The 14,144-nt window shown below is 40.8% G+C and overlaps 1 protein-coding gene across 10 annotated transcripts in view; it reads right to left on the bottom strand.

Annotated features, from left to right (window-relative positions):
* LOC105062361 (phosphatidylcholine translocator ABCB4) overlaps nucleotides 1–14,144 on the bottom strand; it is a 60,059-nt gene that overhangs the window by 17,684 nt on the left and 28,231 nt on the right. For all 10 annotated transcript variants that reach the window (XM_074367535.1, XM_074367536.1, XM_074367537.1 and 7 more), the window contains 5 exons: nucleotides 11,122–11,283; nucleotides 6,509–6,664; nucleotides 3,963–4,109; nucleotides 2,113–2,217; nucleotides 396–473 (listed from right to left, as the gene is read on the bottom strand). In XM_074367535.1, the coding sequence (XP_074223636.1) occupies nucleotides 396–473; nucleotides 2,113–2,217; nucleotides 3,963–4,109; nucleotides 6,509–6,664; nucleotides 11,122–11,283 (648 nt within the window). The remainder of the gene's footprint in view (nucleotides 1–395; nucleotides 474–2,112; nucleotides 2,218–3,962; nucleotides 4,110–6,508; nucleotides 6,665–11,121; nucleotides 11,284–14,144) is intronic.

Genomic DNA, 14,144 nt, shown 5'->3' with positions numbered 1-14,144 from the left:
TGAAAGCAGAGCTCCAACGAAACTCAATTACCAACATTTGGTAAAACCTATAGTGAGTATGGTCAATTCTGAGACAGAACTACTGCCAACCACCCTTTCCTTTGTTTAAAGCATCCTGGAGACTCACCAGGGCCTGCGCAGAATCCAGGGAGGAGATACAGGTCCTTGAAATATATGTATCCTCATGGTGGATAGAGAGAGTTGCAAAATAAGCCCCCCAATTAAGCCTACTCTCATGAAAACCCTGCAAGGTCATTGTCCTGAGGACCAGGACAATGTTCAGGGCCCTGATCTGTCCTCAGATGAGCACCCAGGACCCACGACACGGACGCAGCACACCAGTAAGAACAGGAAGAGGCTTGAAATGAAAGAAACACTTCAGTGCGCACACTCACCTGTCTCAGCATTGCTTTAAAAGCCATTGATCGAAGCCGTGTGGTGAGGATCTCGCCAGCTTTTCCAAATGTGAAGCCCTGGTCGAGAAGAAAAGCTTTTGTTCCTTTAGATCGTCACAAGCATTCTGACACCAGTGGGTGTACTGTATTACTTCTATATTAATCAACTATCCAAATAATGAAGTCTAGAACCAAGTATGAATTCAAAGTCCCAGTTTAAGATTCATGTCCTGCCTAATCATTAGTGTCATAAAACCCCAAACCTTAGAAGTGTCCAGTTCTGGCTTCTGAACCATTCTACACAGGCTTCCTCTTCAAAACTTGCAAGGACAACATCCCAGTGAGAACAATACAGTACTTGATTACAACTTTCACTGTGTTTTTAATACTTAAAGCAAAAAGGTCTCAAAAAGAAGTAACAAAATTTTATGCCAAATTCTATTCTATGTCGTGTAGGGTAGGGTAGCAGGAGGGAGGAGGTCTGTAGTATTGGGCTCCACGTGAGTTCACTGCCTCCCCATCACAGCTCCGCCTGCTCTCAGATTAGGGAACAATTAGGTTACTCTTTCTCCCCCAGCATTCTTGCCAGACACTTTTTCTCCTTCTAATCACACCAAGTGCAAACTGGAAAGCAGCCCGGATGTGCACAGCTGGGCTTGCTTCTGTGGCATTCGGGATGGGTGGGAGCCTCCAGCCACACCGAATGTTGGTGTAGACAGCGGGTTGCAAGCGGAGGGTGCACTCTGGGGAAGGATACAGCCCAACTGGTCAGTGCCCAGGGCGAGTCTGCCCCAGGGGTCCAGGCTTAGACCACCCTGGTTTCCTCCCGCCTTTGCCAGCAGATAGCTCACGGCCCGCGTGGGCACCACAGTTCCATCCGTCAGCCCACTGTTCGTGCAGCCCGTGTGTATAACAAGCTCCACTCCCTAACACACCAGGGCTTGCGGCTGGGTCAGATCACTGAGTTGCCACCAGCAAGGTAATGCTTCCTAAATAGAGAGCTTGGCTCCCTTTGACCATTGGTTCAACAACAATAATAGAGAAGCACGCTGGGCATGACCAGCAAATATCACTTTGTGGACTTAATGGATTGTCCTGGAAAAGCCTGTGTGGTGCTCACTGAATTAAAGAGACAAAAGAAATGTGATGGAAGTCTAGGTAGAAAAGTACTCAGAACAAGGTTTACTAGTTCATTTCTGGCCATGTGTACATACCTAAATGCAATATAATGTGCGTTCTTTCAAATAGTTTGTCAATTAGGGGAGAATGGATCAGAGAAGTTCCTTGATGTTATGCAAAGAGTAATAAAAAGAGAATGCTACTGTACTGATATTTTTCCCCAGTTTCTAACTAGTTGAATTTAACTGGTAGGCATGTTGGCCTGTGAATTCAAGTCTCTTTTTGTCTTAGTAATAAATGTTTGCCAAGGGCAGACCTGTATGTAACCTGATGTAATTTAGCACACAGGGAAGGCACAAGTCCTCCCTCTTAGGACCCTGGCCTCTATAAGAGACTTGTGCCAACTGTGTTTGCAATTCATTTCTGTCTAAAATTTGGAAGCTCCAGGTTCCAAAAACTAAAGTTTTGACCGGCTTTTGATTAATCGATAATTAGTCTATATTAATAGATAATTAGTAAAAAAAATCTAATGAATCGATAATCTATATTCTCTAACTGAATGTAGACTCGATGAGAAGATCGAATCATAGGCACTTACCTGAAGGAAGAAAGTGAAGAAAGAAATAATTCCCAGACCTAAGAAAAGCAGTGAGAACATGTTGCATTTCTGCTGCTTCACTTCATCATCTCCTGGGCCAAAAATCTACAACAGAGCATTTAAAATACCCACTCGGATTACATGAGGCATGCTTGTTCCTCTCACAAATAATAGCTTTTTAAAAACTAGATTTGAATATTGTTTTTTTTTATTGTGGTGAAATTTAAATAACAGAAAAATAGTTAACTGGTAGATTTTTAAGTGTACAATTCAGTGCTGTGCTGTCTTCACGACCATCCACCTCCAGAACCTGTCATCATCCCCGACTGCAACTCTGTACCCATGAAACAGGACCACCCCTGAGCCCTCCCCCAGCCCTCTGGGAGCCACTGTTCTCCTTTCTCAATGAATTCGAGGAGTACGTGGTGGTTAACATGGGTTGAAACACTGCACGTGGATTGTGTGCGGTTGCACCTCTTAGAGTTTGTTCCTCTTCCTCTGCATTTGCTGCTCCCTCTGCCTGAAACTTCTGCCTGCCCCCTGCCGGCCCCCCAGCCCTCACTCCACAGGGCCTCTGCCCAGGGAGACCTCCTCTGACCCACCCACACGAAGCAGCACCCCCATCTCTGGCTCCTTTATGGCCTGATTCTGCTTTTAAACCACTTGCTGTCCCATGACATGTTATGTATTTGTTTTTTCTTTGTGTGTTGTGTGTCGGTCCCAAAAGAAGGGAAACTCCTGAGGCCATGACTTGATTTATTTTGTATCCAGCTCTGTCTCCAGTTGCCAGAGCAGCATTTAACATAAAGCAGATGCCCCAAAACCGAAACACAATCCACACAGTTCCTGAATTGCAAGAGAGCCAGGGATGGCTTTACTATGTAATTTAAAAACAGCTGGAGGGTTCTTTCTAATTTATTTATGTTTTAGCTTGTGGTCTTAATTGTAGATTAATGTTCAAAGTCATAAGCCTAATAAACTTCTTATATGAGATGAATAATCAAAAAATTAAAAAAGAGAATAATGAAATTATTCTCTGATGGAGAACAGTTCATCTTTCAGAAAAATGTCTCTCCGATAATATTAGAGGTTGATTAAGATTATAAAGTATAAATGCTGGATTTTACAAAGCCTTAGATATTTCTGATAACTTCTGGTGAATATATCCCCCAGTGAACTTGACGACTGGATAGTCTGAGTCTGAGTTTTTCTTCTTAGTCTGAGCCTCCCCACGCCCTGTAAGGCTTGGTAAACAGTGATGGAGTAGCTAGCACTTTTTGAAGACTTACTTGGAGGCAGACACTCTTAAATGTTTTCTGCATGGTTACCTATATAGTCTCTTTAATCTTCAGCCATAGGACAGAGGTTTATTTTACAGATGAAGAAACTGAGGTACAAGCAAGAGAAAGCATCTTGCCCTAGGTTTGCACGGCAATTAAGTGGTGAGGAGGGTCTGTGCCCAGAGCCTGGCCTCTTCAACACTGAGACTTGAACTCTTCCCCCCAGTACCACCCCCCTGCCCCCGGCCATCCTGAGACACAGGCACCTCCTCTCCACTAACGAGATGGGGGTCATTGCCTGACATCACTTCACCCAAATGAAGAGAGGGAATTCGAATGCCTCCTTGGCAGATTTTACAGTGTACCATCTCATTAAGAGCATAACTTAGAATGGTTCGAAAGGTTTTCTTCTGCCTCACAGTTGTCGTCAAAAGTGAATTAAAACCTTTGGCTTCGTTTAATTCGGGGCTGCTTTACTCCAAAGTGGACCCAGTGGTGAGGTTGGCCTGGGAACTGATTTAGTGCTGAACTGACTCAACTCTAGCTGTCCGGTGCTGCTTTTGGACTCACGGCTATCATCTCAGAGAAGATGATGGAGAAGGCAGGCTGCAGGGCCCCGTTGGCAACAGCACACAGTGTTCCCACCACGAGGTAGGGCCATTCCGTCTTATTCAGTTGCAGGATCTTCAGAAAAGACGCTGGTGGCACATCTTCATCCTGGAACATACACACATCAGGACAAACAGGATAACACAACAGTCACCAGAGTTGGACACAGAGAAGGTCTGGCATTGCTCACAAGAAACTTGCAAAGTAAGTGCAGAGAAAAACCTGGCTACAGCAACTACTAGAGGGTCGGACAGGATGTTATAAAATATTAACAACATCTACTGATGCCACAGCAGGAGCTGAATATGAGTCCTTCACCTGAGAAGCAATCTTCATGGTGTGACCAGCCCATCTCTATTCCAGCCTCAGCAGAATGAGCAGCAGCAGGATCTGGGCACAAAATGCCCTAGAATTCAAGTCCCAACTTGGCTCCAGGATGATGTTGGGGTCAAATAAGACAAGACCAGTGAGCAGACAGATAAGTGCCCTCATCAATGTACAGTGCTAGGATTAACCTGAGAATAGGAGCCTGGTCTCCTCACCCTGGAACCCTGCCCAGGGCTGCCTTTTCTGTGACACGTTCTCAACTCACAAGACCAAAGTAATTATGCCCTTTTTCTTTTACCACGCTTCCCTATGCTGACTTCGCCTATTTCATAGCTTAGCTTGTTTTGTGATTCCCCCCTCCTATTTATTTGTTTACATGTCTTGCTGAATTTTTTTTTAAGATGAAGACGATTTCTTTACATCACTAGAAATAGCCCAATGCCTGGAACATATCAGGTTCTCGGCAAATGTTGAACTCACTCTCTGGTCAAGCATGCAGCATTGAGGTCACAGAAAGGAGAATATTCTGACTGTAGAGGTGGTTTAACATTAAACTAGACACAAAAGGTGCCTATGGAATCCCACAGCCTTATGGTTGTTTAAATAGGTCGCATTTGTGTCACTGTGATACAGAAACCCTAAACAAAGGTTGCACTTGGCCCTCTTCTTTCAAATCACCCATTTTCTCTGCATTTTAGGGTTTTTTTCCCCTCCCTAGATAACATTATCTTTAAGTCCTGGTCTCCAGCCTGATCAGTGAGCCTGTTCCTCAGCCTGCTGTTCAACACACACCGACAGGTTTTCCTAGCTTCCTCTAACCAGACTTCATCTCCCCGCTCCCTGGGCATGCTGTTTATCCCTCTGTGATGGCACTTACGACAACCTTGTCATTTGGCATTTTCTGCTTTCCCCTCTTCTCTGTGCTTTTCTCCAAGAGAAGTGCTCCTCTAAAATACCAGACTCTCAAGATTTAGCAGTGTAACTCTCAAGATAAACGAGGAAATGAGAAGCCAATATTTACATAGCCAAAAAGGGGGCCACTGTTTATCTTATGATAATTTTGCTCCACAATAATACAGTTGCTATTCTTCGCTTCATCAATATACCAAGACTGAGCTCTCTAGGAGAACCCCTGTAATTTCTGCAGGAAATAACACTGTGGGCAGAGAAAAACATATGCAATGAACTCTCTGTAGGATTAGTTTCTTCAGGCCAACACAAGAGTAAAAATAAATTCCTCATTATTGGTAAATAACATCAAAATATATTTTCAAACCATTTCTTGATATAAATAAGTATCTTTTCTAGGAATGGATTCCCTTTATATTATAAAAGCTTCTGTTAACTTGAATGAATAACATCCCAAGTCCTCAGGTGAAAAATGTTAATGAGTGTACACTTTGGCTATTTCTGGTTATTCTCCCCTTTTTCTTAGTAAGAGAATTCCAATCTTACTCACAGTAGCAATGCATATGGCAAAAAGATTCAGTTTTCTACCCTCTCTTGTGGCTAAGTATGGCCATGTAATTAGGTTATGGCCAATGACATATAAATAAAAGTATTGTGTGGGACGTGTGGAAAATCCTTGTTTCTTCCTGCTGCTTGGAACATGGATGTGATGGCTGGAGCTTCAGGAGCCATTTTAGACCATAGAGAATGGAAGCTGCATGTCAGGATAGTGAAGATAAATATGAAAGGAGCCTAAATCCATGGTATCAGTGGTAGAGGCACCATTCTAGCCCTGGGTTTCTCACCTCTAAGATTTTTTTTTTTATGTGAAAGAGATAAAAAAAAAACCCTTTTTTTCTTAAATTGGTATTACGCTGGATTTTCTAGCATAGACAATTAAATGTAATCCCATATAATAGAGTATGACAATACCAGGACCTCTTACTTTAGACCAGACTTGTTTATCTATGGATCTCAAAAATGAACAAAATATCATCTTAATTTTAAGCATCTAAGCACAAAGGCTATGCTTTTGGATCTTTTTTCATCAGAAATCTATTTTTGATTGGGAATGATTTCAATTCATTGACAAATACATTTAAAATCTGGAATTTCCTTTGTTCAAGAAGAGTATGGTTCATAGTAGAAATCATCTGTGCCTGCAATATACTTGCAAGGCTAAGAATTTCAGCAGCATAACTAAACAAAGACATAAGTGAAAAACAACTTACAGATCCACTGGTTTCCTCATCAAGGCCACTCTGACGCTTTCGTGAATTCCTGCGGCTTTTATGAGTAGAATTCCTAACTATGCGATGAGTTTTCCAGCCATTTGGAGCCAAAGCCTCTTCATCATTTAGTTCTGACTGCGTCTGACTTTCTAATGTCTAAAAGAAGAACAAAACATTGAATATGGTATATGTCGGTGTCCAGATGGATGTAACCTCCAAGTTTAGAACCATAAAGCCATTCTGAATATCACGTATCAAGACTTTTAGCGTCCCTAACAGCTTCTCAATAAAGACTAGCTGGAAACTGTCAAGAAGTGTATCAACACATGGAGGTAAAAGAGGCTACAAAGGACAGAAAGGTTAAATTCAATTTAAACAATATGGGGATCAGGGAATAGCTCAGTGGTAGAGCACGTGCTTAGTATGCACAAGGTCCTGGGTTCAGTCCCCAGTACCACCATCAAAAAATAAACAAAACAAATAAATAAACCCAGTTACTTACCCCCCACAATAAAGCTGATTATCAAGTTACTAAAAAATACGATTTAAGCAATATGAAAATTGGAGTATAAAAGTATTCTCTAAAAATTAAAAGGTAAATTTTTCATCATCCAGCAGGTATGGGGGAATTTCTTCAAGATGCAAGAATCCAGAGAACAAGTCATAGATCATCACAAAAGGGAAGAAGAAGAAATAGAAACATTATCAAGGGCTGATTTTTAAGCCACAGACAAGGAAAAGCTGGTCACTCCCCAAAGCTGCATGTCAGGATAGTGAAGATAAATATGAAAGGAGCCCAAAGGAGGTAATTAAACTGCTTCCCTTGCCTGGCTGAGCACAGTCATCTTTCTTCCTCAAAGTCCCACCCAGATTCACCCACACGTCATCCCAGGTAACCAGTTCTGCAGGCTCAGCCTCATTGCTGGCTTTGGGATGAACTCTCTCTTTTAAAGGGGCAGGGGGAGGGATAATTTAAGGACCTTTAGCTCAAAGCTGGATGAGGGACTATCAACCCAACCTTCCTGGAGTCTCTTCTCTGTTTGCTGTCTCCATGTCTGAGTCCACATCTTAATGGACCTCAGTCTTTGTGGTATTGTCTTATTCTTGCTTCTCCCCTTCAAGTCCTGCCCCCAAACCCGTTCCTATGGATAGTGCCTTACTGCACCCACAGAAGACTATTGTGGGCTCTGCATCGTATCTGATCCTAACTTTCTAGCTGTGACTCAACCCCTGACAGAATATGGCCCATGTGCCTTGAGCCACACTGCAAGGATCTGCTCTGCATGGAGGATTTGCTTACTTGCTTCTAACCGGAACTGCTTTATGCCATCTCCCAACCAAAAACCCAACCTAGATTCAAGACAATCTTGGGACAGATTCCCACACGCTCACTTCCGCCCACCGCCACACTGCTATCAGATTCACTTTCCTAAAGCGCAGTCCTGCTCAAATCACACCCCAGCTCAAGAATCCTCCACAGCTCCCCACCACATGCTCAAACCTGGCTCCCCCCAATTCTAGCTCATGGCAAGTCAAACTGGACCACCTCTTACAAATGCCTTCTTTCATCTTCTTCTCCTTCTGTAATCTTGTCCATGCTATCAAGGTGTCCATCTCAATAGACAGTTCTTCCAATAAGCCCGTTTGATCTTAGACTTCTTAGACTTCTTCTCAGACCAAATGAGTAATCCCTCTCTCTCTCTCATCATATTTTTTTCTGTGCCTTACCTAAAGCCCTCACTTGGTGGGCGCTGAGGTCACTGAGCTCCAAAGCCAAGATGGACAATTTTCACTAGTTGATAAAAAGTTTATATTTAAAGCCAATAGTCCTTAATTCCTACACATGGATATACTTCAGCTGGCTCAAATATTTAATTGTAAAAAGTAAAGCAATAAATGTTGAAAGGAAATATGGGCAAATATCCTTTCTAAAAGAACAACCTCAAATCCTGAGGACACGGAAAGGACAAAAACGATAATCTCTTTACACACAATTTTAAAGTTCTTTTTTTTTTTTTTTATGGTCACCAAACAAACTACAAAGTGAAACTGAAAGAACAAAGTAGGAAAAATATTCCCAATACATGCAAGAGAAGGGTGCATTTCCTTTTTATGCAAGAAGTTCTTATAAATCAGTAAGAATATCGTGAAAAACCTAATAGAAAACAGCCTAATACAGAAAAAGATATCACAGAGGGAAAAATACAAATGGCCAACGGACTTATGAAAAGATGTTCAATATCATGAATCATTAAAGAAATCTAGAGATACTACTTCGCTCTTTTAGGTTAGCAAAGATGAGAAATAAATACCAAATGGCTGTCAGTGGTTATCAGCAGGGGTTTGAAATATGGGAGACTTTCAAATTACTAAGCTATTCATGTTTGTATTGTTTTAAATGCTTGAAGTTTTAAAAACAAGAAGGATACACTGTACAACAAAGGGAATATAGCCAATACTTTATAATAACTATAAATGAAGTATAATCCTCAAAAACTGTGAATCACTATATTGTACACCTGTAACTTATATAACTATTGGACTTCAACTATATATATTTTAATACATGTACTATATTCTTCTATTTCAATAAAAAATAATGTATTACATTTATAGTCAGAAAAAGAATTAAGATACATTTAAAGGAAACAACTAATAGCCAACAGTCTACCTAATGGAAAAGCAGTGATCATTCCACTTAGAAACAAAACCAAGACAAGGCTGTATTCACACCAAGTTGGCCTTTGGAGTTTGAGGAAGCGGTAGCCGCATTAGCTTCAGCACTTGGCAAACCCTCAGGCTCGCTGTGGCTCCTTCTCCCATCTCTCCAACAGTACCAAGTGGAAGGTAGGGCCAAGCCCAAGTCAGCAGTAGGAAAGGTGTGGGTACCAAGGGGTAGAAATTCAAAGGCCCTAAGAATCATAAAATGCCAGAGCTGGTAGCAACATCTGCGGTCATCTTAGTGCTGACCCTGCTCATTTAACAAGAGACCAAAATCCAGTTTGGTTAAATGACTGGCCCCAAACTATTGCCTAGTTGGTGACAGGCCTTTTCTGTCACACCAGGTCACTGTTCAGTCTTCAATCATACAACTTTTCCTAGGAAAGAAAAGTTAGGGAATATGATGTTGAAAGGTCAGAGGTCGTTATCCCCTTGGCAGTCTGCCAGCCTGAGTCCTGCTGGGAGTGAAAGGCCACTCTTTTAGGGGCACAGAAATGGGCCAGCCGGGGGAGATACCTCACTCAAGGACCCAAGATGTCACCATAGGCAAAATCGCAGAGCGTTAGTAACCATTAATGAAACGAAGGCGAAAACTGAATCAGAGTAACACTGTATGTGTTACCGAGCGTGTGCTGGCTAGGCCACGTGGAAGCAGTTAGTAAAGACACTAGGAGTGACACCCCCCCCCCCGCCAGACAGTGTTCTCTAGAAAACTGAAACCAGAGTTATAAACTTATAGCTATCATTTCATTTAATATTTCCACTTTAGGTACTTTGCAAATTTCAGTAACTATTAGTCATCATGCATCTATTTGTGTCAAGTGCTTCTTTTGAAAAATTAAACAACAGCTTTATTGAGACATAATTCACATGCCACAGAATTCACCCTTTTAAAGTGGGTTTTTTTTTTTTAGTACATTCAGGTGCTTATTTCTTAACCTTATAACAACCTTGCATGGTAGGTTTTGTATTTAAAATGTGGAAACTGAGACTCAGAGGAGTTAAGTTACTTATCAGAAAACAAAGCAAATTTTTGACTTAACTTTTTTTTAACCCTCACATGCTCCCAAGAGGCAATATTTAGAATAGAGAAATACTAGAAACAAACCAAGTATCCAACTCTAGCTTAAGGATTAAGCAATTTCTTATACATTAATATAATTACGAGCATCCATTAAAATGATAGTATCTGGATGATGTATATCTGAAATGTGAAGGAAAAAGAACAAAACTACCTACATACAAACAAGTTACAGTTATATCAAAGCAAATGTATCTACTTTTATAAGTATAAGAATCACGTTTACAGAATAAAATATTTTAGGTTATTTATTTTGAACAGTTGGTCAAAGAAGTAAGCACAATAAAATGTTCAATAATAAGACCAATCAATAATTATAATTATCACCTATTTTAGGAGCAAGAGTTAGATTTTCAAAAGAAAAACCAAACTATTCAGTTCCTAGAGCATGAGTCCTGCTATCGGTTTCATTAGGATCATCTGGGAAGTGCTCTAAATTCACGGAGGACCTCACCCAACCACGAGAGACCCTGGCATTGCCCTCTTACTCCTACCAACACTCTGATCATCCCCACTGTGTCGGTGGAAAGGACCTGCTAGTTTAAAGATGTCCCGTAGGCAGTTAGGAATCTCTGTCCTAAAGAATAAGTTTGAAATGTCTTTGGCATTTTCCTTGATTTTCCTCCTCCCTCACCTCTCTCTCTTCCAGGATTCTTTCAACAACTCTGAACTAAAGTCTCAGACATATACTGTTAGGTACCTTCCTGAATACTCGTTTCTCAGGATGGCAGAGGCTGCGTGATATGTTAATAATGCAAAGAATACTATATTGAGGAGCAAACAGCAGAAAAACTTCCCAGGAAGCAGATACCTGCATGTTCACAAGCCTGAAGTACATCCCTTCCTTCTTCATGAGTTCTCCGTGGTTTCCTTGCTCCACGATGACTCCATCCTCCAACCCTGCGATGACATCGGCATTTCGGATTGTAGACAGTCGGTGTGCTATCACAATGGTGGTCCGGCCTTCCCTGGCCTAAAGGGGGAAAGGACACACATGGAAGGCAGCAGGGTTACAATATCCACACACTGTCAATGAACACACAGTCAAGCCCTTGGATGAACACACAGTCAAGCCCTTAGATGAACACATTTGCGGCTGATGATACCCCGTGTGATTAGAGCACAAAGGCATCACTCGCTTATGATAGGTTTAAAGGAGACTTCCGTTCTTGACCAGACAGGAGGCCAATCCCTCCAGTGTGAGGATGGATGGCTCTGGAAATCTACCACCCCTCTCAAGTGCTTTCATACCTGTCTGAGGAGCCCTGGTTCTGAGTTCCATGATATGCTAAAGACTTTAGCAGAAGCATATTCAGGAGTTGTCACCACATACAGCCTTCTCCAGAGCAATTCTATGGGGTTTCTTCTGAAGTCCCTGATTTTGACTGTAACTCTGATGGACGGCATGCAAGCAGCTTAGGGGAAAACGTACCTTGGGATCTGGATGGTTCAAATTCTGGTTCAAAGATCATTTGAACCACAGTCTCTGGAGTTGGGCCAGTAACTATGATTTTTAGCAAGTGCTTTGGGTGATTTCTGTGGATGGTGAAATCTACAAATCATGCCTCTAAGTAGTTCAGTGAACTCGCATGTTGATGGCTTGGTAGGTTTATGAATGGGCATTTACACCCTGGAAAATTCTCATCAAGTGATTCATGTTATGTCATTAACAATGGTTACTCTTTTTGCTACTCATTAGCCCTATTAGGCTAACAGCTTCTTAAGACCACTCCTGCTCTGAAGCAATAAAACCACAACCTTAGGATGGTTATTGGAGTACAGCCCTATTCACCTAAGCAGTTAAAAAGATAAATGAAAAAAAGAGAGGCTAGATTCATAATAGCCAAAAAGTGGGAACAATCTCAATGTTCATCAGTTGATCAAAAGATAAACTAAATGCGGTATATCCGTGCAATGGAATAGTATTGGGCCAGAAAAAGGAATGACATTCTGGTGCCTGTTTCAGCATGGATGAACCTTGAAAACATTATGCTAAATGAAAGAAGCCAGTCAGTAAAGACCATGCAGTGCATGATTCCATTTATATGACATGTCCAGAACAGGCAGATACATACAGATGGAAATCAGATTAGTTGTTGCCAAGGGCTAGAGTGCAGGTGGCATGGGAAGTGACTGTTAACAGGTACAAGGTTTCCTTTTGGGATGATGAAAATATTCTGCAGTTAGATAGTGGTGATGGTGGCAAAATCTTGTAAATATACTAAAAAGAGCATCCATGAAAATTCTGAAAAAGAAGTTAATGAGAGGGTCATGTCTCCACCAGACATCAAAACATAAAAAGCTACAGCAATTAAAATAGTAAAATCTGGGGAAGTTATCACATGAATAGGCAACTTGATCAACAGAAAAAATAGAAGTGCAGAAATAGACACAAACCATTTAAGAATTACTATATGATAAATATGCCTTGTAGCGAAAAGGCGGATTATGTAATCAATGGTACTGAGCCAACTGGGTAGCCACCTGGGAGAAATAATGTGGTCTTTCTACTTTAGTCCTTATACTGAAACAGATGAATCAATTGTGTTTAAATAAATATGAAAGAGTCAAATCATAAAAACAGAGTAAGACTGCAGTATAATTCTATTGGACAACATTTAAGGCTGTTCTTTGATTTTTAGCATCCAGGCCCAGAAAGAAACAATCATAAATATTTACTGATTTACTGATGTGGAAGTTGCATGGCTTGGTCCATGAATAATAAAGCATATAGGAAATAATTTGATCAGTCTAATTATATTCACGATACTAACAGTGATGGATGAGTAAATTGCTCACAGTGACTATGTTATCATTATGAGAATAATAGGTTGATGCTATGTCAACACAAAAAACCAGAGGAATTGGAATCAGACTTGCAAGTGAAGGACTGTGTGCGGGAGAAACAAAATATGTATTTGTGAATTTCAAAGTTAGCAACTGTCACCCATGACCAAGAAATCTGAGCTAGAGTCGAAGAGATGCGACACAAAGGGATGTTTTTTTCAGAGCTGTCAAACACCCCAGTGATGACAAGACACTGGCAAATAAATTTCCTAGATTCAGAGATACCAGCTCCTAAGAAATTTGGAACTTCTACTCATTTTGGATGTGCAGGGATGAAAGGCAGGGCCAAACAAAGAAAAGAAATACTAATAATCCATTAGTCTTTCTGGAACTTCTGGGGAAAAAAAGCATAAAATGAAATTTTGGGGGATCATTTCATTAAATCACCATTTTGGTTCTTTTCTTGCCCCTCTAGTATAGAAACACTGTGAGTAGGAAAGTTTGTGTAGGTATGAAACTTTGTGATTATTGACTTTCTTTAAGTCTTTATCAAGTCTGCTTTTGTATTCTTTAAGAACTTATATCAAAAAGTCTTTTATTCATTTTGATGAATAGTTGCTATCTATTGAGCCAAAAGCTGATATGATCATTATAACTTTTTTCTACTGTAGACATGTATTATCTCAATAAGCTAGGCCATGGTAATCAATTCAGTAAAAATTTATTTAGGCTTTACTATTTGCAAGGCACCGGAGTGGGTGTTACAGAGATACAAACATGAACCACTGATTAATGCTGTCTCTTGGGGGTTTACTCTTTCTAGGAGAGAGGCATGAAAATAAATGCCTAAGTGCAATAAGTTGGTGCCACACATGAGGTACTGATAAATATATAAAGGATCCAGTGACAAAAGGAAAATATTATTCTTCCAGGATAGGCAATCCGGGAGGAATAACAATAGATATAAATATTTCTCTTATCCTACCTAACTTTGTGCTAAAAGGTCTATATTGACACATGAATGCCCGTTTAATGCGTTTTAAGTTA

The sequence above is a fragment of the Camelus bactrianus genome, chromosome 7 (genome assembly GCF_048773025.1).
Source record: "Camelus bactrianus isolate YW-2024 breed Bactrian camel chromosome 7, ASM4877302v1, whole genome shotgun sequence".
Classification (NCBI taxonomy): domain Eukaryota; kingdom Metazoa; phylum Chordata; class Mammalia; order Artiodactyla; family Camelidae; genus Camelus; species Camelus bactrianus.
The sequence above is the reverse complement of the archived record's forward strand: the minus strand, read 5'-3'. Positions and strand labels throughout refer to the sequence as shown.